A 26,083-nucleotide genomic window follows, 5' to 3' on the forward strand; every position below is an offset into this window, starting at 1 on the left:
TTAGAAACTTTCTCCCAAACACTTATGGCAGGACTTCATTATGAGTCAAACATCTAATAAATACGCAACACTATGGTATTAGCTGAAATGTTCACTCGCAGTTCTAAATGTCTCCTCTTTTAATTTAACAGCGACAGAAGACACAAAATTACATTGTGACGTTAAAGAGGATCTAAATGTTTTCATGAGTTTTTCCTCAATGTGTACAAACTATTTCACTAATAAAATAAACAAATGTATCATAACATTTACCCAATTGAGATCATTAAAAATATCTATACAAATCAGTTTGCACTCTTGCACTCTCTCTCTCTAAAGTTTGCTGTCCTTGGTCTGAGAAGCATCTAATGCAGCATCACGTCACTGGATGTTGTGTGGAGAACTTTTTTTGACCTGGCCTCCACTTAAATATGTGAAACAGTTCCCTCTGCTGGTCAATTAATACAATGAAGCAAGTCTGTAATAATAATTAGAAAGACTTAACAACAAAAAGTATATCCTGTATCTATGCATGATGGTAGTATGATGAATTCAAAGCAGAATCTTTTGTAAAATGATGTTGTGGTTAGACATCACAGGGGGAAACCAGTGAAGTCCAAATCATATTTTAATAATACAAAATTGTAATAGCAAGACAAATTACAAATACAATCATCATTTTCGTTTCAAATAAACATCTAATCAAATACATTAGTACAAAGCTTTTAAATGACAGATCGCTACATGTCACAATATTCATACCCAGTCTTACATATTGAATCAGTGGCTATTACATTTTTCTTTGGTTCTGTTTTGTCTGACGGTTAAGTCATAATTATTGATTAGACTATATTAGCCTGTAATTAAGGAAATACAAATGTTTATCAAGCCAGCAGTCAGTACAGGAAAAGCAACAAGTACATCGATGACATCCAGGTGCTCAATACACTACAATAAATATACATTTATGGGTAATTTTTTTGGCGACAACCATACAAGCCAAATTAGTAAAATTTAAATTGAATATCTACATTCTAAAATGGTGGAGATAAAAACAACTTGGACTTGTTTGCATGTTTTCATTTTTTGTCTCAAGGAAATGGTAATCAAAATCTGTTGCATAAGTGACCGATGGAAAAAAAACACACAGCTCCCATTGTCAACCTAAACCATAGTTTTTTTGTTGCTTGTGTTACACAAAATGATCCGAAATATTGTAACACCTATTTTAATGCAAGGTTCTTTTGTACAGGAAATCCCCTTTTCCTCCATTATGGTACAGACTGTTCACTGCTGTGATTCAACGAGCAGTCGACAACAGAGCTGCATAGATCTCTTGCACCCATTTGCTCTGTACGATTAAAACATTTCACTACCACATTATTCACAACTTGTTGCAAAATATTACCATAAATCCATTTCATCAGATTTTAAATACTGTAGGCAGTACTCTTTGATACCTGATCAGTTAATCAACCATAGAGTAAAACTCACATAAATCAATCTTCATGAGGTTGAAATCCTTACAACTCGTCTTGAGGTTCTAAAAAAGCAAAAAAAAGTAATTTGATACATACATTTATATTTGTGTCAAGATTATTTGCTATGTACAGTTTCAGAATTTGTTTCTTCATATCATGGTAAACCTTACACTTCAGTATTAAGGGGTATTATCTCTTTGCTCTGACTGGTGTCCAGAGACTGTGTGCCAGTTCGAGAGCCAGAAACCTCTTCCTGGAAGGCAGTCTCCAAAACATTCAGAATGGATTTGGAGATTTTATCTTTGAAATCTTGGCCCATGAACACATACAGCAGTGGGTTCAGGCAACTGTTGAGAAAGGCCAAGCCGATGCTTATAGGGATTCCGATAGTGGTGACATGGTTTAATGTTTTGCTTCGATAAGTAGGTAGGAAATTCACCATCTCTATTAAAGCCATGATGTGATAAGGAGCCCAGCACAGGAAGAAAATAGTGATAACAGCAGCGATGATCTTAAAGGGGCGGCTTGAGTGGCTGGCCAGAGTGCGGTTTCTTCTGATGTGATGGATTATCACAGCATAACAGGAGACAATGACAGTGAAGGGGACAACAAATCCCAGCAGGAAGCGGGTGATGGTCATGGCCTGATGACGAAACAGTCCCAGCTGAATCACAGATGGAGTTTCGTAGTCATCAGAAAAAGTAAACTTGTTGAAGCAGTTGATGGTGTCTTCATTATTATATGACGGCCCAGTGTCCCTGAAGACGAAGTATGGAGTGCTGAGAATCAGAGCCAGCACCCAAACACCCAGACTCACACAGGATGCCTTGCGTACACTTCGGTGGTTCTGGGCCCAGACGGGCCACACCACAGACACGCATCTGTCCACACTGATCACCACCAGAATGTAGACACTGGCAAAGATGTTCAGGGAGCTTAATGAACTGTTCAGTTTGCACATAAACTTGCCAAAAGGCCAGTGGAAATCCAAAGCTGTGTAGGTCACACTCAGGGGCAGAAATGCTGTGAAGAGGAAGTCGGCCACAGCGAGATTGAGGAACCAAACTGTGTTAACTGTTTTCTTCATCTTGAAGCCGGTCACCCAGATAACCACTCCGTTACCGAGCACACCAAGAACAAAGGCCAGGCAGTAAACAATGAGAGACATGATGTGGAGAGACTGTCTCAGCTCAGCGTGCTCGTCCTTATAGTCATACTCATCAATATGTGTAGAGCCATTATTTCCAGATACATCTGTTGTACTGTTGTGATAGGAAGGGGTAGTATTCATCTTAATCAGTGTTTTGAGCCCTGCAATGGCAACATGAAGAAACAATTTATATATTTTTCCTTTTTTTCCCTTACATAGATATCAATAACAGTCTGAAATTGTATAATGATGCAATAGACAACTCTTTGACAAAACACAATTCTTTTTAAATTTCATTATTATTCATAAACATTATTGTACATCTGAGAAGGTCCAGCTAAATCTGAATACTTGTCTTTTACCAAGGGTATGCTACAGGGGTTCTGTTCACCATTTGTCTGAGTGTGAAATTCATCTTCGCACATGCAGATAATCCTGTTTTATACTGTGTTGCTGTTCCTGTCTCTCATTTAATGAACAGCAAGATGCAAGTATTAATCTTAAAATAAATCAGTATTCAACGAATCTTTGAAATTAAAACATTTTATATCGCATCTGTGCAGTTATTGGTTGATTCTCCAAGAGCCCGAACCAGAACCAGATTGGGATAAAACTGCTGTCTCATTGAATAATCTGCGATGTCACCTACAAATTAAAACAGTTCCCTTTTCTACAACTGTAAGACCAACTGGCCGTTGCTGCGGAAAAATCCACATTGAGGCACAAGTCAAAGAGGAACATATTTTGATGACCAAACGCTTTCGTTTCACTAACTGTGTTTTCTTTAAAAAAAACATCACTGACCCACAAAAGCACCAAGCTCTCTGATAGAGGCTATTAATTCCTTCTAATGCCTTATTATTTACATGAAGGGTAAGAGGTCTCAATACCACATATCAGACTATTTTAGTGTCATATTTCCTTTTAACAACCTTGTTGGTTTAATCTTGCAAAAAAACATAAGATTCTAAGAAGAAAAGATACCTTTCTCAAAGATGTCCAGTTGCTCAAAGGTGAATCCGTGGCAGAAGTAATGAACCTGTGAAACCTTACAGATGTAAGTCTTTGTAGAGAAATGTGACGTTAGTCACACCAACGCCCACGTCGAGGAGGAACTACAGCCAGCAGGCACCCAATTTTTTATTTATTTATTTAGCAAAAAACTATAAGTGTTGTGCAATTAAAAGTTGTCACAATTGCTAAAACAACAATGTGTCTTCATTTATATAAACAACTCCAGTATAGTACTACATTAGATCTGCCGCCCTGTATTTCACTGAAACCAGGCTTGAGGAGCACATCCCGGACAGCGCACTACATCTGCCGGTAAAAAAAAGGGGAGGTGGAATCTGCTTCTATATTAATGAAGGTTGGTGTACGGATGTCACAGTGTTGAAGGAATCATGCAGCCCTCACTTAGAAACCCTCTTCATAGACTGTAAACCATACTATTCACCGCAGGAGTGTTCCTCATTCATTCCGGTCGGTGTTTACATCCCAACACCTGGCTGAACAGATCACCAACATGGAGCATAAACATCCAGACTCCCTGCTCATTGTTCTTGGGGACTTTAACAGAGTAAACCTCAGCAAAAAACTGCCTAAATACAGACAACATAATCAGTGTAGCACCAGGGACAAAAACACTCTGGACCACTGCTACACTGTCATCATAAAATCTGCAACGCCTGTGGTCAAGACTTTGAGGAGTCAAAGCTGGAGTTACAGTCCTGCTTTGCCTGCACTGATTGGAGTGTTTTTGAGGCAGCTGCTACAGACCTGGATGAGCTCACTGACACTGTAACATCCTACATCAGTTTTTGTGAGGACATGTGTGTGCTGACTAAAAACCTTCTGTACGTACAACAACTATAAAACCTGGTTTACTGAAAAACTCAAGCAGCTTCGTCGGGCTAAAGAGGAGGCCTACATAAGTGGGGACAGAATCCTGTACAACCAGACCAGAAACACACTGACGAAGGAGATCAAGGTAGCAAGAGCTACACTGAAAAGTTGGAAAACAGGTTTTCAGCCAATGACCCCTCGTCAGTTTGGAGAGGTCTGCAGATACTCACCAACTACAGGAGACCATCCCCCCACACTGAGGAGAATCACCTGAATGTGTTTTACTGCAGGTTTGATAAGCCCACTTTCACGTCCCCCAACTGCCCTGACATCAAACAACCAGAACAGCTTCTTTCCGCTGGCCGTCACAACAATTAATCAGTCATACTGCACTATTACATCCATTTGCACTATCACTTCAACTCCATTGTCATTGTTGTTGTATAAGTTTATGTTCATATATATATATATATATATATACACTTTTGGATATATATTGATATGTATTATGTACATAGTCGTTAAATGTTTATACTTACATCTGTTGTACTTTTTTTGTTGTCCTTGTTTTATTTTTTTATATTTGTCTTGTTTATTTGTAAACATGTGTATGTACGTTGAGAGCAAAGTGAAAACCGGAATCAAATTCCTTGTATACGTAGGCATACATGGCCAATAAAGCTGATTCTGATTCTGACATTACACTGAGCAGCATCTTGTCAGTGCTGCTTTGCATTGACTGAGGACTATTAAGATAAGATAAGATAAGATAAGATAATCCTTTATTAGTCCCGCAGTGGGGAAATTCACAGGATCACAGCAGCAAAGTGGATAGTGCACACAAGATACAGAGTAAAAAACAAGAGCAACAAGTAATATAAATAAGTAAATAAGTAATAAACAGTAAGAATATCAACTAAGTAAAAAAAGTACAAAAAGTACAAAATCCACAGTAAGTATAACTAAAATACTAAAATATTATATATACAGACAGGGTATTTTATTGCATGTGTTTTTTGGTGTTATGTGGTCTACTGTTTGTGTAGATCCTGAAAGTAACAGGTGAGATTACATCTTTTCCAGACAGATTATTTAGTTCATATCAGGGCAGCTGCACAAGTCTTGCTCCATCCTGTTTCTACACCTAATCTGCATCCTTTGAACATTTTGAAAGACGCCCATTGATGTCACAGCAGTTTGCTTGCTTGCTCATACAAATTTGAGGAACTACAAAATGTTTCCACAAACAGTTGGCATAACTTTACTACTGCTAATGATAACCATACTGACACCATGTCATAAAACATCCTCTAAAATATAATGTCCCTGTATTGTTATTTTTGTTTTGTGACCCCATAGAGGAAGAGCATACACATCAGATTTTAACAAACCAATTTACCTGTAGACTATTCCCCAATCAGGACAGTATGAGACGTATGCAGATCACCAGGTACTTAAATGAGACACCAGAAGAGTTCAATTCAAGAGTTCAATTCGTTTTTATTGTAAATGGTGAATAGACTTAGTCTCTTAATAGTCTTTTAAAACCAACTATTGCACTTGACTGGTGGACTGTATACTGACAGAACGCTAGACTCTGGTAAGAAGAGGGGAGGTGGACTGTGTTACATCAATGAGGCTTGGTGCTCAAACGCAGACACATGACAAAACAAGCAGATGTTATTATCATTATAGCTGGTGATTTTAATCAAACAAACCTAAGATCTGTTTAACTAAATTCCACCGGCATATCCACATCTCCACCAGAGGAATCAATACTGTAGATCATGTTTACACAAATATTCCTGGTTGCTGAAAATGCCCTCCCCCGTCCCCACTTTGTACAATCACATCATATTTCCCTGCTCCTGCTTCCTACATAAGTCAAGCTAATTACACTGGCTACACCATTAGAAGAAAAAAAAAATTAAAGTGTGGACAGATGAAGCTACAGCCGCTCTAAAGGACTGTTTTGAAAGTTGAGACTGGCACATGTTCAGGGATGCCTCCACCCAGGAAAATGTCATCAATCTGGAGGAATATACATCAACATGATATATGAGCAAATGTGTTGATGATGTGGGGATCACAAAAGCAATAGAAAAACCTGATGAAAGTGAATATGAGTAAAGCTGCTGGGCCTGACAACATAGTTGTGTACTAAGAACATGTGCCAACCATGCTAAATGACATTTTCAACTTATCACTGTCACAAGAGAGTGTTCCCACCCGCTTCAAGACAGCCACCATCTTTCCTGTACCTAAAACGTCTGCAGTGTCCAGTCTAAATGACTATCGCCCTGTGGCAACCCCATTCTGATCAAGTGCTTTGAGAAACTGATTCTCCAGCACATCCAAAACAACTTCCCACCCAGCCTGGATCCTCACCAGTTTTCATACAGAGCCAATGGATCCATAGAGGATGCTTTCTCCACTGCTCTCCACTCAGCCATCACTCATCTGGAAAATAACAACACTTACATCAGAATGTTGCTTGTTGATTTCAGCTCAGCCTTTAACACAATCTTCCCCATGAAACTGATTGGTTTCATGATTGGCTTCACTTAGCACTCTGGGCTTGAGTACCTCACTCTGCAACTGGTAATTAGACTTCCTCACAAACAGACCCCAGCAGCTCCTCCACTCTGTTGAACACTGGAGCCCCCAGGGGCCAGAACAGAGACCAGGGTTTTACTGCAGGTATTGCAAAGGACTCACATCTGAACTCAATCCCATATAGGCTTGGATCAAGCTAGGCTCCTGACACTTCCTGCTCCTCCTCAAACAGACCCGCCTCCAGACCTGCTCTTCTTATCATACCAATTACTAGCACACTTCATTTTTAGATCATATTAAATAATATCTTAAAGCTGATAATGACTCACAAAATACTTTGCACACACCAATAAAATTATATTGTGAAAGGACACAGATAGATCTACAAGTTTTCAAGTATTTTTTGTATAAACATTTGAAATAAACCAAAAATAAGATATCATAAATACTATTTCATTAACAAATTCACCATTGGCATTAAACGATTGAGTTTATCAGAATAATAGGACATAATGTAAAAGCTACTGATAATCACTGACTTTGGCAATAAAAGTCTACACATAATATTCATACAATCACAAATGACTGATGATTTACCAGCTTCCTGTCTACTTGACTGGAATGTTTTTATTATTGCAAACAGTGCTACAAATATGTTTGCACTATTAAAAGCATATGAAAGGGTACAAATCAATCAGTGTGCTCCAGGGATGTTTTGTTCCTTTTGAAGTTTGCTGTTCGTGATCTGAGAAGCACTTGATTGGTAAAACAGCTCTCTCTACTGGCCATGACTATAATATTAATGATGGAGTGAACAAACAATAAAAAAGTTTGTACTTTGATTGGCTGCTTGTTAGTAATGTGTTACATCAGATAAGTTGTGTATGAGACGCACACTTGCACCTCTTTCTGTATAAGAAAAAGAGATTCCAGGCACAGTGTTTTGTGAAATTAAGTGGTCATTATGAGAAGCACACCATGAGAGGAAACGCGGTCCAAATAATATTTTAATAATGGAAGTAATAGTAACCACAAGAACCACAATAACATCATAATCATTATCACCATTTATGGACTCTATGCAGAGTTGGCCACTAAGGTAAAAAAATCTTAAAATAAAAACAGTCAAATTATAATTTACATTGTTTACATTAGAAATGTTATGGAGAGGTTGATCACAATATGCCACTATACAAAAGTCATACAATAGACAGAATAATTGTGTCCTTTTCCCTTTTTCTCTATTCAATTAGTTGATTGATCTTTTAAAAAAATGACAAATATTCACAGATTCTAGTTTCTAAAATGTGCTGGTGCTTTTTCTTTATCTTTTTTAATAGTAATCCAAATATTTTAATTTATCAACTTTGTTTGTTTTTGCTGTTGGTCTGACAAAACAAGACACTTATAGATGTCACCTTGGACATGTAGTAGAGACAATTAAGTACAAAACTGTACAGATAAATCGATATAAGGAAAATAGAAAACAATCTCCCCCAAAAAGCAACTAACAATGATCAAAAGATTAAACCAAGCCAAGTATAAAATGCAGCTTCTACTTTAAACCTTATAATATCATAGTCACTATAAAAGGTATTTATTAGGCTTACATTAGCCTGTCCTAGTGCTGAATAACGTTGGTAAAAAACATGTTTATCAAAGCATGCAGTATACATGTAGCAGTCAAAAGTCAGCTGAATCAGTTTCTGTTGCAAATGGCAGTTAACATTAGAAACAGACATTACAGGCAAAATTACTAGACTGAATGAGTTAAGCAAAATCTAGAGTAACTAGGTAATGTAATTTGTACCAAAGATGGTCTTTGTGTCCAGTTTTGTCATGTACAGACATAATGGGATCAGTGGTAAGGGGAGAGTTGGTAAATTAATTTGCAATAAGTCTGTTTATGCGGTGGTTCCTCATCACTATTTCACACTGTAGATTCTTTATTATTACTCTTCAGTGCAATAGTTTACAACCTGCTATATTCTGTGGCAAGAAATGCATTGTGTCATTTGTCAAAATAACCTAATTATTATTGAGGTGATGTGATGAGGTGTTTTAGATTATGAATATAGTCTACAATCTTGGCCTATAAACTAGGACTTGTTTTATTGCTGGTTTTTCTTGCCGTCACATACAAGCAGGGGCATAATGTACTAATCAACATCTGCAATGTATGCGCGGGGTGAAAAACACAAAATTCCCTTTGTCAACCAAATCTTAGATATTTGTTACTTGTGTTGCACAAATTAAACCATAAAGTGATGTAATATCTATTTTCAAATAATGAAAAAGATGGCACATTACATATCCACTAGGTCTAGTATGGTAGAAACTGAGGATCCTACTGTGAGTCAAATTGCAGCCAACAAAAGGACTGTGAAATGAAGAAGCATCATTGTCTCTCAAAAGATGATTGTAGCCTTTTGCTCTGTATAAGTTATTTAAGTTGTCTTCATGTGTTTATTTATGCGTGAATGTTATTATGTTTCTGTTTTCCCCCTGTAAAGTTCTACATAAATAAGCCTTATTATCATCAATAAAAAACATTTCACCTTTCCATGAATTAAAAATGCTTTATCCCACAAATGCATCACACATAGATCTAGAAGTTACTGTATACTATTACCATTTGTCTGCTCTACCAGAATGTAAATACTGTCAGTGAAGTTGCCAATTATAAGTCTCAAATAAATCAAACGGTAACAGGTGTAATGTTTTAATTTCAGATAATGTATATAGATCGCCTTGAGGGTCCTTTGATAAAAAACAACAACAGAAGCCAAATTATTTGTTATATACAGTTACATTTGCTATTTACAGTTACAGTATTTGTTTTTTTAAACCATGGAAAACCTTATACCTCGGCATCAGAAACAGACTTTTCTTTGCTCCGACTGGTGACCATTGAGTTTGTGTAGGTATAAGAGCGAGAAACCTCTTCCTGGAAGGCAGTCTCCAAAACATTCAGGATGGATTTGCGGACTTTATCCTTGAAATCTTGTCCCATGAACACATACAGCAGTGGGTTCAGGCAACTGTTGAGAAAGGCCAAGCTGGTTGCTATAGGGACTCCAATAGTGGTGACATGGTCTAATGTTTCACTTGCATGATTAGCCATGTGATTCACCAACTCAATTAAAGCCATGATGTGATAAGGAGCCCAGCACAGGAAGAAAATAGTGATAACAGCAGCGATGATCTTAAAGGGGCGGCTTGAGTGGCTGGCCAGAGTGCGGTTTCTTCTGAGACGATGGATTATCACAGCATAACAGGAGACAATGACAGTGAAGGGGACAACAAATCCCAGCAGGAAGCGGGTGATGGTCATGGCCTGATGACGAAACTGTCGCAGCTGATTCACAGATGGAGTTTCGTAGTCATCAGAAAAAGCAAAGTTGTTGAAGCAGTTGATGATGTCTTCATTATTATATGACGGCCCAGTGTCCCTGAAGACAAAGTATGGAGTGCTGAGAATCAGAGCCAGCACCCAAACACCCAGACTCACACAGGATGCCTTGCGTACACTTCGGTGGTTCTGGGCCCAGACGGGCCACACCACAGACACGCATCTGTCCACACTGATCACCACCAGAATGTAGACACTGGAAAACATGTTCAGAAAGCTTATTGTGCTGTTCAGTTTGCACATAAACTTGCCAAAAGGCCAGTGGAAATCCAAAGCTGTGTAGGTCACACTCAGGGGCAGAAATGCTGTGAAGAGGAAGTCGGCCACAGCGAGATTGAGAAACCAAACTGTGTTAACTGTTTTCTTCATCTTGAAGCCGGTCACCCAGATAACCACTCCGTTCCCGAGCACACCAAGAACAAAGGCCAGGCAGTAAACAATGAGAGACATGATGTTGAGAGACTGTCTCAGCTCAGCGTGCTCGTCCTTATAGTCATACTCATCGTCGTCGTCATACAAAGAGACATTTCTTCCAGTGGTGTCTGATGTATTGTTGTGATAGAAAGGGTTAGCAGTCATTAGCTCCATCATTGTCTTCTTGAGACCCGCTGTAAAAAAAATATATATATATATATTTTAATTAACCAGAGGTCAATAAATGTGCCTAATAATTCCTAAATAATTATCAGAAAACATTAACTTCAGTCCACTCTTGAAAATGACAAATTGTACCTGACATATGTGAAATATGTCAGCTCAGCAAAAAAGCCCACAGATGATGCTGTTCACACAATAGACATTAAGGAACGTCTCAATAGCGTTTTGAAGAAAGTTTCCCAACTATGTATGCTAGTTATAGGCTTCATAACAAAACATGAATAAATAAACTAAAAAAACGAAAAGTATTGCACATCATGCCACACTTACACACACATGCAAACCGCGCACCAGTTTTCCCAGTGAATGAAATTCATCGGTGCACAAATGAAACGGGAACAGAAATCTGGAAATCCGAGTCTCGCCACAGAAAATAAAACCACTCTGTTGAATAAAAGCAAGCGTTCCCACACCCTATGCTATAGTTTATGGGCGTAATTAACCGCTTGGCAGTAGGCGATTTGCACTGTCAATTTCTTACAAAGACTTTTGTCGACCTCAAAGAGCAGCATCTCTCTTCAAATTCCAAACTAACAATTTTGCCAGAGCATGCTATAGCCAACATCAGATGATTTTACAGACTATTTCTTCCAGAGCAACGGTTTCTGAATATAACAAAGGTACAGTACCTACCTAAAAGCGCCTGTCCGATGAAAATGTGTCCGCTGGAAAAGCCACACCGGACTAGTCTGACTAGTCCGTGGAAATCGTGGAGTTCTGATCCATGACTCCTTAAATATGTGACGTCATCGCTCATATTGAGGCGGGACCTCAGGCGGCACGCATCCCCTCCTTTGAAAGCCTTTACACCGTATACGCTATTCTTTGGCTGTTCATGCATTGCAGTTCAAGTTACATATGTTTTGTTAATTGAACTTTTCTAAAACAAAACACAATATTTGCTTTATTGATGTGTTATGCATACAGCATGGTGATGCAGTACATATGTGAACTTCATGACAGTAATATACAGATATTATATAGGCTTACATGCTGCTGTCTCTGTAAGTGTGCTGCTCTGCTACTAATCTGAAGTCTGACCTAAAATCCTGCCAAGACATGTCTTCTTCAAATGCCAAACGATAGAGCCTATTTGGGAAACTCCAAAAGTGAAAACAGCAAGTAACCAAACAACTAAATACATAAATTGTGGGTTGTTGAGATCACTACCTGAGAATGAGTGGAGTTGTGACTTCTCATGTGCATCAGTGACCCTGTTGCGTAATGTGTTTTTCTCTTTGTGGGTTGACCTCACGTTGGCTTGAGGTTAAGTGGGATTGCTCTGTGTTGAATGTGTGAATCAGCATCTGATCGCCTCTCTTCACCCTGCAGCACGTGTAAGAAAGTCACAGCAGCATCTGTCGATAATTTAGGGTTGCCATGCAGTTTAAAAAAAATCGCAGGCTACACCCTCCTTGCCACTGTCCACTTGAAGCTGGACACATAACCGCAGTGCTTCTGTAGATTCAAACCTGCAAACAAAGAGATCTGTTCCTATTTGTAAGAATCACATTTTGCACTATCAATCCAATCTATTTTGAAAGTTCTACTTGTAAATGAAGTAAGTAGAAACACTACTGACAGTACTCAAACAGTACATATACAACAGGGCTGTCATACTTTTGCAGTTTAGTCATTTTCTATAATTCATATAAAAATGTTGCATGAATTCATGTTGCATGAAGTTGGGATTAGATATTCTCGGTCGCTCATTACACAGAACCATGCATTCCTGAAACTTCTGACATGTACAGTAAAGGTGCATAAGTGTAGGCATCGCTACATAATGGGACTGGCAACCAACCGCAGACCCGATTGCAACTTTAAAACAAAAGGGAATTCATGTACCCACCCTGAAGCAAATCTAAGCAGTAAATCTAAGCAATTTCATCTTTTTAAAGCCTGCCTGGAACATTCCTGTTGCCTTTGTACTCCAGATATATCCAAGTCAGGTTCTCAGAGTCCTGAACATTTTTATCCATCCCAAAACCTTGCAACAACATGGAACTACCAATTAGCTAAATAATTAGAAGAGTTAAAAACAACAAATAACAGGGCAATCCACAAGATTCGAAAGAACTGAAAAAACGCCCAGACTTACTGAAAGTTTGTGCAGTGCAATGAACATTTTTTGTTGTTTAAGTGGCTGGAGGCATGGACATGGGGGAGTGTTGGCTGAAGGAGACTGAAAATCAGTCTCATGTCCCCAGAGTACAGCCCTACCTTTCAGTGGGGAAGAAATGTTTCATCTGAGATAGACTTCATGGTCATATTTCCTCCCACATGTTTCCTCTTTACTCTTGGCTTTTCTGCTCCACTACCCACACATTTGTGCATCTGAAAGACATGGTTGTGATTTAATTTTTTTTTCTAAGAATGATATGTGGAATTTTGCAAAACATGATGAATGGACTGTTTCCTGAATGCAGTAATCTGTGTTTCTTCACTTTCCCCATGCAAATACACTGACGTTGAGAAAATGTTATCAGTGTGCAAGATTAATTATTTTTAAATGTATGTAACTCATTATGCACAGTATCTGGATAAGCAAACTGTATCAACAGCAATTAAACAGATGTTAAAAAGCACTCAGCCAATATCTACAGAAGCAAACTTGTTGGCACCTAATTTATTGAAAGTAGAATTTAAAGACTTAAGGCCACTTACAATACAAATCCATTGTACAAATAATATGTGCCAAATCAAAACTGTCTTAAAACTCTAACTTCAACATGAAATAAACAAATTTGTATTCTTCCAAAAATGAGAAAGAGTTCATTTGTAAAAAAAAGATGAAAGCCATTCTTAAAATCAATAAACCAACATCCGTTTGATTGACATTCCCTTGATTGCACAATAAAAAAAAACTGGATTTAGGAAATTAAAAAAGAGACTCTTTAAATATTTGCGCCACTGAAGAAAGAGTTATAAAAAATATCTACCATTCAAAAAAATCTGACAAAGGAGCATCTCATCTACACTACAACAGTTGTACACATAGTGAAACACAATGAGTTTCATATCTTGAACTGATCAGATTCACACAGTGTGAGCTGCTAGAACCTGCCCAACCCTAAAAAGTAAGTCCCCTGCTGATGTACACACAGGAACTCTGTCCTGCCAATAGTCCAGATGTGAGGGGGAGGAAGGAAGGAGAGAGAGAGAGAGAGAGAATAGTGAAAGACTGAGAGACACTACATATGTCTCCGTACATGCTCTCAGTCCCTGCGTGAGTCCAGAGCAACACCCTTATTTGAGTGTGTAGGAGGACTCATGTCTCTGTTATCATTGCCTTTTTTCATGAATATATAAACATTCAGCATCTGAATATTCGTCCCCACTGGGAAATATTTTACACAAGGTCCAAAACCAATATATTCTAACTACAGGAAACAGGTTAAAATAAGCTGACCCAGTTACCTTCCTCATCATCCGCATTAAATCTGAACTGGTCAGCTCCATTTGTAACACTAAATGGCATTACTGTTTTAGCTAAAGTCTAGACAGCATGACTACTTTGTTTTATTTGGTTTTTACCCTCTTGAGCAATACATCCTCCACTGTTCATTTCTGTGTTTAAATGTGTTTTTTGAATTTTCTGCTGTATAGTCTTGAAACAGAACTTAAAGGCAGATCATTTTGCTGGTGTCTGTAGGGGATATTAATAGCTATCCCAAGGCTATAGTTTGAGGGGAGCCTTCAGAGCCACGGGCTTGCCAGAGTTCTTGATTTACCAACCAAACATGCAATTATGTGTGTGCCGCACAAATACCAATTTGGGTGTGTAAAACAACTGGTGGAGGTTTAAAGGGAATTTAGTTTTAGTATAGAGGGTGATATACGCAGTTGGAGTTTGGGGGTTTATTATTCACTACAGCAGCTGGGAGGGTGGGGGAGCAACCTGAAAGGCACAACTAAAATGCATGCATGTCTGTTTGTGTCTGTGTGTGGGAGAGTGCGGTACTAATGACATACTCCTGCTCCCAGCGTCACTGTAATACACCCAGTATTTTTCATCGCTGTGGAGTACAAAACACTGAGCTCACAGCATTTCTAAATCCACAACTCCTTTCGTGAAATGCTGGTATACTAACTGTTGTGTTGAAACTTCTAGACTCCCGTGACTATGATAAAGGCACAAATAGTGTGAATCTGCAGTGTCCTAAAACCTCAAAGGTTTGTTGATCTTGTTGCGGCACTGACTGGAAATCAAACCCTTGTCTCATGGGTGCGGAGAGGTCAGGAATTTTGTTTTTCAAGGCGAAACGGGTGCCAACGGCTTTCGCCCCTATGGCTGAGTGACGTTTTTTTCCATGAAATACACCACACACAGGGAAAAAAAAGCTGAGCCTCAATAACCTCAACCACTTCCTTACATTCGTCCCTACTTTCAACCACAACGCCTGGTCCCCCTCAGCAGACCTAAGGGATATGAATAATCAGCCTGGGCTCTGTCTGACAGCAAACAAGCCTGGCAATGCATAAGTCGTCCAGTGCTCTGACACAGTGCTCTCTCTGTCTCTCCGAGGGTATTTTGAGGTCCAGTGGAATGGGATTAGGGGAACCGGAACTAGTTAAACAGGGAGCACAGATGGTGAAATGAATGGAAGTTTGGATCCTTTCCACATATTGTAACTAAGGGGTAGGGTGGCGTATGTTGGGGAAAAATAGCTGTGGTCATTATTTAAGAACGATGGCAGTTTTAGATTCAGCAAAGAATTTATCCTAATTCTTCCAGCGGATCACATCCTGAATGCTGTTTTGCACATGTGCAACTAAAACAGGCATCTGGGTGTCATATGTGAGTCTATCTAAGACGTTTCAGAGCAATTAGCTCAGGGACTTTTTGCCTGCACATTTGAACGATTTTGCCAAATTAGTTTTCTCTAATAAATGCCATTGAAATATTCTGTAGCCTGGTGTATATTATTGAAAACTTAAAGTGGCGATAGACAACTTTTCAACTATTCTCCCCCTAGAAGGACAAACTGCATTTTGTTTTTCACAGTTACTTCAGTTTCCGCTACTGGGAATAGTAACTGCATACAACTTAGATTGATACTCTTTTGGTGACCGAGGATAACTACTGATAGCTACCGGGGAAAACAAGAGTACCATCCTCTCCCTGTTTTTGTGGTGCAGTGGTATGAGAATTGCATAGTGAAAGCGAAGCTTATTGGGAACCAATCTAAACTTCGATGGTGTCATTATTTAGTGCAAATCTCTGCCAGGTGTGTCTGCGATGGACTGTGCTGTAATGTTTAAATTAAATGAATACAAACCACAATTGCCCCATCTAGAAAGTAAGCGTATCAGACACGTTTTTCACATTTCAAGCAGCAGTTACACTCTCATTTTAACTGACGCAGCTGTCTGCACCTGCTCTGTGCACTTAAAATTTGACTGTGTAATGCTTCACGGTGACTTTTTGATGCTTCCTATGACCAGAAGCTATTATATTGCTCTCTTCCTAACAACATGAGAAGACACACTCCATTATATTCAGTGCTCGGTTCAGTTTGTCATTTGCTAGTTATACATACACACACACACACACACACACACACACACACACACACACACACACACACACACACACACACACACATACATGCACACACACACACACACACACACACACACACACACTCACAGATACATACATAGTACATACAATTGTTGAGGAAAATTCTAATTGTATCGGAAACAGGAGTGTTAAACTGAAACAGTTGTTGATCACTTACAGTCCCCACTGACTGTTTAAGAGAAATGAGGAGACAACAGTCAATGACGTATAAAAGAGTCAATAAAATATGTTTTCAATAAGTGTGAATCACTGCAACCAAGAGAGGTCACACAGCCAAAAATGAGACCAAAAAATATTAGACTGATGGGTCCAGCAGTATGCAAGATTAGCCCGGGACAGACACGACCTGCACATGTCTATTGCCACTTTAATGAAAAATGTATCGCTAGTGTAGGTCTTGTGAAATCCCAACAGCAAACAAACACAACACAAACACAACAGTGAACACATATGCAACCTGAGGCGTTATTTATCTTTGCAAGAGAGTAAGTCTCTCGGCAGAATGCGCCAAGTTGTTGCACTTGATTGCAATCAAGGACTACAAGCAATGATGCGCAGGTTGTAAAAGGAATGAGGCAGACAGTGAGTGTGCCACCCAGTAATGATGGGGGGGAGAACTTGCCTGTGCTGGATGGGAATGCGTTATATTTTAGCCTTAAGTGTATAATCATAGGGTTTGGTTAAATGTACCCTCACATTTAAATGTTTTCCTGTCTGGTGCTGATGAACACCTATGCTCATACATGAGCAACGGAGCCTCGCACCTTTCAGTACGCCTCCATTCTGAGGCATTGACTCAGCAATGACATGCAGTTTTGCAATGTCTAAACTCTGAGAAGTCTTACTTTCTTTGAATATTTCAGAACTAAACCAGAGAGATTGAGGAATAGATACATTGCAATTGACCACAGGATTGTACAACGAAACTGTCAGACAAAGTTCTGCTTTATGGAATCTATTTTTATTTTAACTTAGTGAAATTGTGCACATGCTCCAAACCTACACAACTGTATAGAAGTTATTTTATGAGCTCAAAATCTAATGAAAACCACTCTGACTCAAAGCATACTGACAAAGGGGAATTCCAAATGTCAGTGTTTGCTATGTTTACTCATCGAAGCTGTTTTTCTGTCTTTTTCTGAATACTGTACATTAAACCCAGAGTTCTGGGGAAATGTAACACATGTTCATTATTTGAGGTGTACCTCTGATGATAAGAGAGAGATAAGAGGACTAAAATACCTGAAACTAAGAGGGTGAGGGCACATTAATCTGCAAACCAGACAGACAGACGACATGAAGCTGTTTCTTCTTCTGACTCTCTTTGGAGGGGCAGGTATTGTATAGAATTAATTGACAGATACTGTAAAAAGTCAGATTGCGGGGCATTGAATGATGCCACAGTCTCATGTGTTGATATGATAGATGTCAATTCACTGACCTGTTTTTGTCACTTCTTTATTGTCACTTTTTTTTTTACAGCTGCAGCTGCCCTGAAGGAAGACAACAAGTTTGTAGGAGGGTATGAGTGTCCAAAAAATTCTGTGCCCTACCAAGTGTCTCTCTTCACTGGGTACAACTTCTGTGGCGGGACTCTTCTGTCTGATGAGTGGGTGCTCTCTGCTGCACACTGCCAAACAAAGTAAGAAAGATGATTCGCTAACATTTGTTAACAGAATGTAAATCAAAACCTTAGCAGCTGGTTAACACTAATGAATTCATATTCATTAGAAAAAACAAAAAACAATCACACTTTTTTTTCTTGTGGTTTTCCTTTAAACATCAAGAGTGCAAAGTCACCTTAAAGATGGATTTATTTCTTCCAGGTCAGATGTCGAAGTTCGTCTGGGAGAGCACGACATCTGGGAACCTGAAGGGACTGAACAGCACATTATGTCTGCCAAGTTTATTCGGCACCCTGACTACAACTCGCGCACACAGGACAGTGATATCATGCTGATCAAGCTGAGTCAACCTGCCACTCTGAACAGCTATGTACGCCCTGCTACGCTCCCTTCAAAGTGTGCCAGTGAAGGGACAATTTGCCAGATCTCTGGATGGGGGAGTCTTCGTCCCAGTAATGAGGGCTGTGAGTTACAGACAAACTATCTGACTGCCTGAGAAAGCTCCAAAAATGCTATTTCATGTCATTATTGTTCATAAAAACACCCTTTCGCTGTCTTTTTCCAGCAAGGTACCCTCATCAGTTGCAGTGCCTGGACGCCCCTCTCCTGAGCGATGACACATGCTTTAATTCATATCCTTTTCAAATCACTGAAAACATGATCTGTGCTGGTTATCTGAAGGGAGGAAAAGACTCCTGCCAGGTATTATAGAGATCACACAAAAAAAGTGTGTCTGCCTCTTGATTTAAAGGATGCACCAGTTAAGATAATCATCTTTTATTTTATCTTCAGGGTGACTCAGGGGGTCCCATGACGTGTGACGGGGAACTCCAGGGAGTTGTGTCTTGGGGGCATGGCTGCGCTCTGAGAAATAAGCCTGGGGTGTACACAAAAGTTTGCAATTACATCTCCTGGATCAAGAGTACCATGGCGTCTGGCTGAGCAGCAAAGATATCAAAAAATTCACATGTGAACTGACAGTAAAGTCGACTATGTGGTGAGCTGTGTGTACAGTGTGATTTTTACAGGTCTATCTGTGAGTCATTAGAATGTCAGTATCTAAGAATATAACATCCTGTCTTTTGCCTTATTAAACACCCAGACTTTACATTATAGTAAATTGGTTAAATTGCACTACAGGTGCATAAAACAAGTGTGTCTGAAAAGCCACTTGTGCTCAGCACCATAATTCATAGCTTTGGCAAGCAGGAATGTAAAATAGCATCTATCTAAGTATCTAAGAGTGTAGCTGCCTCCCATGATGCTGCATTATTTGACTCTATGAGCTCTGACTCAAAATTACTTCAAAATGAATGGGCAGACATGTTTCTTGCTCATGGATGCCTCGGAACACAGAGCAGTTGAGGAACAAACCTAACATTTACAGTCAACCAACAGTAAATCACAAAGAGCAACAAAACAATGCTGCTACACTGCTCTCTGTGGGCTGAAACTGTAAAGCATGTTGCACACTCTGGCCACACTCCATAATCACTAGTTGGACCACTGTCTGCTACAAATGTGGTACAGTTCTCGATGCAGTAACTTTTCTTGAGCTGAATTTCGGCCTGAATGTTGGCGCAGGTTGTGTTTGGAGTAAAATGACAATATAGGAAGACATTGTCAACCAGAGCTTTCAATTTTGAGCCTCTAAAGGAGGACGCATGTATAGACACTTTAACTCCCTGCAAGCGTCCCAGCTCTGTAACCTCTCCGTGTAATCAACAACAGGTGCACATATGAGAACACACGATCACAAAATGGCAGAGTGATTTAAGTGGATTTTGGTTGCTTGGGTGTGGCACAGAGCAGCGGGGTGAGTCACCGGGCATTTTCTTGACCAACGAATAAAGAGGCCTAGAGAGGACTCAATTATGTACAAAAAATAGCTCTTATTGCTATGAAGCATGCTAGATGCTGCACTATTACATTTTTGAAAACAGTGCTTTGCAGAGGATGTTTATTCTGGCAACACAGATCTCCATGTTTTGAATCCTACAGAATTTCCCAAACGATGTTTACAAGCTTAGAAGTTATGGCAGCTTGGTAAAATAGTCCTTTTTCTTCTTTAGAGAACATGTTCTTGATGTGGCCACAGACTAATGCAGTATGTCCCTCAGCGATTGCAATGATTAGCCAGGGACACGCCAGAAGAACCCAGCAGTTTAGCCATGACCTTTCCATAAAAATGGAGCTATAAAAAGGAACAACAAAGGCAAATAGCTGACAAACTGATTGTAATAGTCTAATAATATTATGTGAAAAGATTTTTTAAAAGCACCTTACGCAATTTAACAGAAAAAGATGACAATTCATTGGAGATGATGGATTAAAAGTGATAAAACAATGTCACAGAAGCATACAGTGTTGTGAAGCACATACATAACAACATACAGATCTCACGGAAAAAGACCACATAACATGTGCAGAAAGTTGAGACTGTTCGTTGGCTGTCCCTAAACCCATTGACTGGCTCAGCCTCCACACATGACATCAGCGGCCTGGTGGCTTCTATTTGGGTCCGACATGGAGCGTGTTGACGGCCCAGTCCAGCTCCTGCGGCTAAGGGTGTGGACCCTCATAAGCGGTCAACAGATTTGCCTGTAAAGTAACAGGGATGTAATCATAGTTAAGTCAGGTCAGTGGTAGAAACTCAGTGAACCAGAAGGGCAACTTTAGTCCCCTGAAGTCACAGATAAGTAGGACAGAGCAGAGAAGACTTCCCTTTCCTCAGTGACACCAGCTTTGACTCCTCTCATAAAACACTTCACAACGAAAAGGGTTGCTGTTACTTTGGTGTCTTGACTTTTGCAGTGTCAGATAGGAGCCAGCAGAGGGCAACATCCAACAAGTGTACAAGCTCGATAGCAGCTTCTGGGGATTCTTATCTTTTCTCTCTCAAGGTTAATGTGATTGAATACCTGGCATTCTGTTTAATGGCCTCACAGTTTCTGGCAAAACAGAATAACTTTGAGACTTTCAACTTCAATATCAGTGGTGAAAGAAATATTCAGAACTTTTACTTATGTAAATGTAGCAATACCACAATGTAAAAATACTCTGTAACAATGAAAGGTCCTGGAGTCAAAATTTCACTTTAGTAAAAATAAAAAGTGTCAAAATATATTTAAAGAACCAAAACTAAAAGTACTCAATATGCAGAATGGCTCATTTCAAATTTAGTGGAGTAGAAGTTAAAAGTAGCATAAAAGTAAAGTACAAGTAAGTATAGTACTAAGTGCAACTTTTACAATATTTGTGTAAAAATACATCTCTAAGCTACAGCTGGTTATATAATGAAATAAAATAAAATGTATTGGTGTTATTAAAATAGGTCTAGGTTGATGTTAGATCTGAAGTAGGTTTAGGTCGGCTGTAAAAAAGGAAATTGTGGTCAAGATAAGAACAAACCTCACAGTAGGCAACCCAAAAGGTCCCCCTAGAGCAGGGGTATTCAATTAAAGCTCAGCGAGGTCCAGTTAGAGAGAATTTCCTCATTCAAAGGTCGGGAACACCAAATAATGTCTTAACTTGCGCTATGATTTAGTCCCATGTATATTGAAGTAGCCAACAGTTGTATTAATGTCTGTATGTAGACAACATCTGACTGTCAAATCAAATAAAGAAAGTCTATCTAAATCTAAACAATATTTATTGTCAGATTTCAAATTGAACTAGATTCATTGGTCTGTGTGTTTCCTAGACCGCTGAACGAGAACCGGACCGCGGTCCGCCTTAGAGGTTCCAAACAGAAATACTGCTTAGTTTGGGAACCTCTTTTTTTTTAGGAAGCAGTCTTGTCAGAGGTCCCAGACGTAACATCTCTATGGCGTATACGCACCGCGTGCTCAGTCAGCTGGACCACCGCCTTGCTCCTGACGCACGACTGAGTCAGCGGGAGCGCGCGTAATTGATAATTCCCATAAAAATGGGACCACCATAAAGAGCGCGTACATGGCTCCATCCCGCGTTCAACCTTGAAGTTTATAAAGCCAACCAACTTCACGGCAGGTTGCCATACAAGAGAAAACATCGATTGGATGTCTCGCAAATAACACCAGCGGAACTTGACATCAGGTATGGGTTGAAAATAAATAACTTTGTCATGTGTTTAGCCACGATTTTTAATTGCTGTTTTGCTGATGAATTAGCTATATCTATAAACTCAGAAATAGAGTAATTACATAATAATTACTAGAGTTTGGTTGTAATTTAACTATAGCCAAAATAATGTCTGTATAATCACGGTAAGTCATTAGGATTTTAATTGATTTAAAAACAAATTGTTGCCATGGTAAGGTGCGTGATACTTTTACATTTAACGCTGTATTTACCCGTTCATTTATTATATATTTAATTTAGTATTGATTTAGTCAATTGAGTGTTTTTTGTGAGTGTGGGTTGATTTAGTAGCTTGTAGGAAATCTGAAATAATTTAAATATGTACATACAAGCATTTAAAACAGATTGTCATATTCTTGTGCTTTGAACAGTAATATAAATATGATATAATTGAATGAGCTACATTAGAATAACCCTGAAAATAACCCTCTGAGCCTGTTAGTATGTTACCTAAACTGTTACATGTGTTTCTATAGGGCACAGTTGTTGTGATATTCACGTTTAACAGGCTTGGCAACAAGGATTAAAAAACAAAACATTAGCCTTGAGTTAAAAGCTTTATGTATGCCAGCTGTATTATTTTCCAACTTGTTTAGCTTGTTAACATGTCTTACAACAGTCCACATAAAACAACTCCATTTAAAACACCCTTTTCCCCAAAACCACAGTGAGTGTCTGCATACATTTTTAGCATGACAAAGACCAGTAGGAATCCTTTACGCACATACAAGCTATATCCTATGACTATACCATATATGTGGTGTTTTTGTGCTCCATTAGGTAAGGAAGCACAATGGAGCTGAAACCTTTACTGAAGAAGCTTGGCTCAACACTCCGCGCCATTTTCACATTCACCTTTGCTCTGGTGGTCCTGGGCGTGATGGTGTGGGCATACGTTGCCGGTTTCCAGTTAGTGACCTCCATGTATGGAATCATTTCCTTTGGCTTTTATGGACTACTCCTCTCACTCCACATGTTGGTCCAGAGCTTCTTCGCTTTTATTGAGCACCGTCGGATGAAAGCTCGCACATACCCGTGCACCTTCACCAAAACCATTGGCTTCACTATATCAGCTTACCAGGAGGACCCTGCCTATCTCAGAGAGTGCCTTAACTCCATCAGGGCCCTCAATTATCCTGCTGAGCTGCTCCGCATCATCATGGTGATCGACGGGAACACAGATGATGATCGGTATATGATGGAGATGTTCAGGGAGGTGTTTGCGGACCAGGACCCTGGCTGTTGTGTGTGGAGGAACAACTACCATACATGGGACCCCACACAGGCCCAGGAGGATGTGGAAATGGGCCCAGGAGAGGATGCTGATCATACCATATTTGAGGATGCACAGCGAAATGAAGTAGAGCAGCTGATCCAGAGCAAGAGTTGCGTGTGCATCATGCAGAAGTGGGGCGGCAAGCGGGAAGTGATGTACACCGCGTTTAAAGCACTCGGGTCATCAGTTGACTACATACAGGTATCTATTAGAATTAATATTCCTCATGTTAAGAATCTTTTACTGTAAACATTTTTGAACAATGAGACTTTCTTTCTCCCTCCCCAGGTGTGTGACTCAGACACCAAGTTGGACAGTCTGGCCACCGTGGAGCTGTGTAAAGTATTGGAAAGTAACCACAAGTACGGTGCTGTGGGAGGAGATGTGATGATCCTCAACCTGAAAGACTCCTACATCAGCTTCATGAGCAGTCTGAGGTACTGGATGGCTTTCAACATTGAAAGGTCCTGCCAGTCCTTCTTCAACTGTGTGTCCTGCATAAGTGGTCCTTTGGGTAAGGAAAATATATTTTTTTCCCTTCTGATGTTGGTCAAAGTAATCATTCTACATGTCAAGCAGTGGTAGTCATGGCTTTAATGCACTGTTGTAACTCATTGTAACTAATTCCTGAATTGTTCCACGAAGGTCTGTACAGGAACGATCTCCTCCAGCAGTTTCTGGAGTCCTGGTACAATCAGACGTTTTTGGGAAGTCACTGCACATTTGGTGACGACAGACATCTGACCAACCGAATGCTGAGCATGGGCTTTGCTACAAAGTAAGATGCTTGCATCAGATGCAACTATCTTGACCGTGCAATCTTTGCTGTCATGATAAAGGTTTCATAGATGTTATTTTTTTGCCATTTCCTTTAGATACACAGCCCTCTCCAAATGCTACACGGAGACACCTGCTCAGTTTCTGCGCTGGCTCAACCAGCAAACTCGCTGGACAAAATCGTATTTCCGTGAGTGGCTCTACAATGCAATGTGGTGGCACAAGCACCACCTCTGGATGTCCTATGAGTCCATTGTCTCAGGAATTTTCCCCTTCTTTGTCACCGCCACCATCATCCAGCTGTTCTGGACAGGCACACTGTGGGACATCCTCTGGATCCTGTGCTGCATCCAGCTGATTGGGCTGGCGAAAGCGGCTTACGCCTGCATCCTGCGCAGAGACATGGTGATGGTGTTTATGTCCCTCTACTCGGCTCTGTACATGACCAGCCTACTGCCTGCTAAGTACTTTGCCATTATCACCATGAACAAAAGCAGCTGGGGGACATCAGGCCGAAATAAGATTGTTGGAAACTACATGCCCCTCCTCCCTCTGTCAGTGTGGGTAGCCCTTTTACTAAGTGGGCTTTGTTACAGAATTTACGAGGAGAGTCAAATGGACTGGTTCACTGACGCCAAGATACTAGAGACTAGGTTTATCATCTTTGGCTGTGTGGCATACACGTGCTACTGGCTGCTTATGATATTCCTCTACTGGGTGTGGTTCCGGAAGTCATGTAGGAGACGCGTCCAAAGTTACACATTGAATGTGTAGATCCAAAGTGACCTGTGAAGAACTAAGAGAAGGATAATAATTTATTAAAACTCAACCACTGACCTTATTTTATTAAGTGGGTTTCATTTATTTATTTTGTCTAAGATTTCATTAAATAATGGACAGGTATGCAGCTGCTAAACCAACAAACCTAAAAAAGAAAAAAAAGAAGAGAAGAATGAATATTGTTTATATTGATGACAAAGATATCACAAATATATTGAAGGCAAATGTTTGATTCATATGGAGGTATTGCACATTTAAAGGAAATTGTACTGAGGGCTTTTGAGCCCATGCACTTCTCAGGTGGAAGAGATGGCTTTCCATCAGATATTTGTTCATGATATCTAAAGTTGGGAAATCTGCAATTTAGATTGAAAACGTATTTAAAGGTGTGGGCAATAGATCTTGGTTTATATATTTTTTTAAATATTCAGACAATATGTCCACGTATGTGAATATAGATTACTTTAAAACACAATGAACTCCACTTGCTCGACTGTGTCGGTTTATGCCCACACATGTACCACTGTTGTTGTTATTGCACTGGATCCTGGAAGACACTTTCTGCAGCATTGCACATTTACTTGAAAATACAGAAAATAGCAGTTGAAGTATTGTGCAGTAGGAAAAATGCACAAGCAGAGAAAAACAAACTGTACCTCTATGAGAAAACTGGACAATGTTAATGATGGCAGGGGATCAAAATATGGAGTCTCTCACTGAAACCTGAGACCTTTATGTAGTTGCTGTATACCTACTCTCTTGATAGAAGGATGTGTGTAAGATGCACGTTGTTTAGAGTCATATTACATGCCTGTAAATTGCCAGAATTTGTTTTA

The 26,083-nt window shown here is 39.6% G+C and overlaps 4 protein-coding genes across 4 annotated transcripts; 2 read left to right on the forward strand and 2 right to left on the reverse strand.

Moving 5' to 3' along the window:
* Positions 1–589: 589 nt before the first annotated feature.
* On the reverse strand, positions 590–3,648 carry LOC137891749 (chemerin-like receptor 1). Its single transcript, XM_068736541.1, has 2 exons — positions 3,595–3,648; positions 590–2,771 (listed from the first exon to the last, which is right to left on the reverse strand). The coding sequence occupies exon 2, from the start codon at positions 2,749–2,751 to the stop codon at positions 1,627–1,629; it is 1,125 nt and encodes a 374-aa protein (XP_068592642.1). The 5' UTR covers positions 2,752–2,771; positions 3,595–3,648; the 3' UTR covers positions 590–1,626.
* A 4,357-nt stretch (positions 3,649–8,005) lies between these two features.
* Positions 8,006–11,794, reverse strand: LOC137891748 (chemerin-like receptor 1). Its single transcript, XM_068736539.1, has 2 exons — positions 11,714–11,794; positions 8,006–11,031 (listed from the first exon to the last, which is right to left on the reverse strand). Exon 2 carries the CDS (start codon positions 11,012–11,014, stop codon positions 9,872–9,874), a length of 1,143 nt encoding a protein of 380 aa, XP_068592640.1. The 5' UTR covers positions 11,015–11,031; positions 11,714–11,794; the 3' UTR covers positions 8,006–9,871.
* A 6,134-nt stretch (positions 11,795–17,928) lies between these two features.
* Positions 17,929–19,293, forward strand: LOC137891758 (trypsin-3-like). Its single transcript, XM_068736550.1, has 5 exons — positions 17,929–18,003; positions 18,150–18,309; positions 18,494–18,756; positions 18,858–18,994; positions 19,085–19,293. Exons 1-5 carry the CDS (start codon positions 17,964–17,966, stop codon positions 19,232–19,234), a joined length of 750 nt encoding a protein of 249 aa, XP_068592651.1. The 5' UTR covers positions 17,929–17,963; the 3' UTR covers positions 19,235–19,293.
* A 2,996-nt stretch (positions 19,294–22,289) lies between these two features.
* has1 (hyaluronan synthase 1) lies at positions 22,290–25,632 on the forward strand. The gene is made up of 5 exons (XM_068736528.1): positions 22,290–22,369; positions 23,195–23,891; positions 23,979–24,204; positions 24,336–24,468; positions 24,566–25,632. Exons 2-5 carry the CDS (start codon positions 23,208–23,210, stop codon positions 25,239–25,241), a joined length of 1,719 nt encoding a protein of 572 aa, XP_068592629.1. The 5' UTR covers positions 22,290–22,369; positions 23,195–23,207; the 3' UTR covers positions 25,242–25,632.
* The last annotated feature ends 451 nt before the right edge of the window (positions 25,633–26,083 follow it).

Source organism: Cebidichthys violaceus, unplaced genomic scaffold (assembly GCF_023349555.1).
Source record: "Cebidichthys violaceus isolate CVI_PGR_0920_01 unplaced genomic scaffold, fCebVio1.0.p SCAF_7, whole genome shotgun sequence".
Classification (NCBI taxonomy): domain Eukaryota; kingdom Metazoa; phylum Chordata; class Actinopteri; order Perciformes; family Stichaeidae; genus Cebidichthys; species Cebidichthys violaceus.

Coding starts and splice junctions, on each gene's coding strand:
- LOC137891758 (XM_068736550.1), top strand. CDS start 17,964: ATGAAGCTGTTTCTTCTTCTGACTCTCTTTGGAGGGGCAG. Junction 18,310..18,493: donor GCTGCACACTGCCAAACAAA/GTAAGAAAGATG, acceptor TATTTCTTCCAG/GTCAGATGTCGAAGTTCGTC. Junction 18,995..19,084: donor GAGGAAAAGACTCCTGCCAG/GTATTATAGAGA, acceptor TTTTATCTTCAG/GGTGACTCAGGGGGTCCCAT.
- LOC137891749 (XM_068736541.1), bottom strand. CDS start 2,751: ATGAATACTACCCCTTCCTATCACAACAGTACAACAGATGTATCTGGA.
- has1 (XM_068736528.1), top strand. CDS start 23,208: ATGGAGCTGAAACCTTTACTGAAGAAGCTTGGCTCAACACTCCGCGCC. Junction 23,892..23,978: donor CATCAGTTGACTACATACAG/GTATCTATTAGA, acceptor CTCCCTCCCCAG/GTGTGTGACTCAGACACCAA. Junction 24,205..24,335: donor CTGCATAAGTGGTCCTTTGG/GTAAGGAAAATA, acceptor TGTTCCACGAAG/GTCTGTACAGGAACGATCTC.
- LOC137891748 (XM_068736539.1), bottom strand. CDS start 11,014: ATGATGGAGCTAATGACTGCTAACCCTTTCTATCACAACAATACATCA.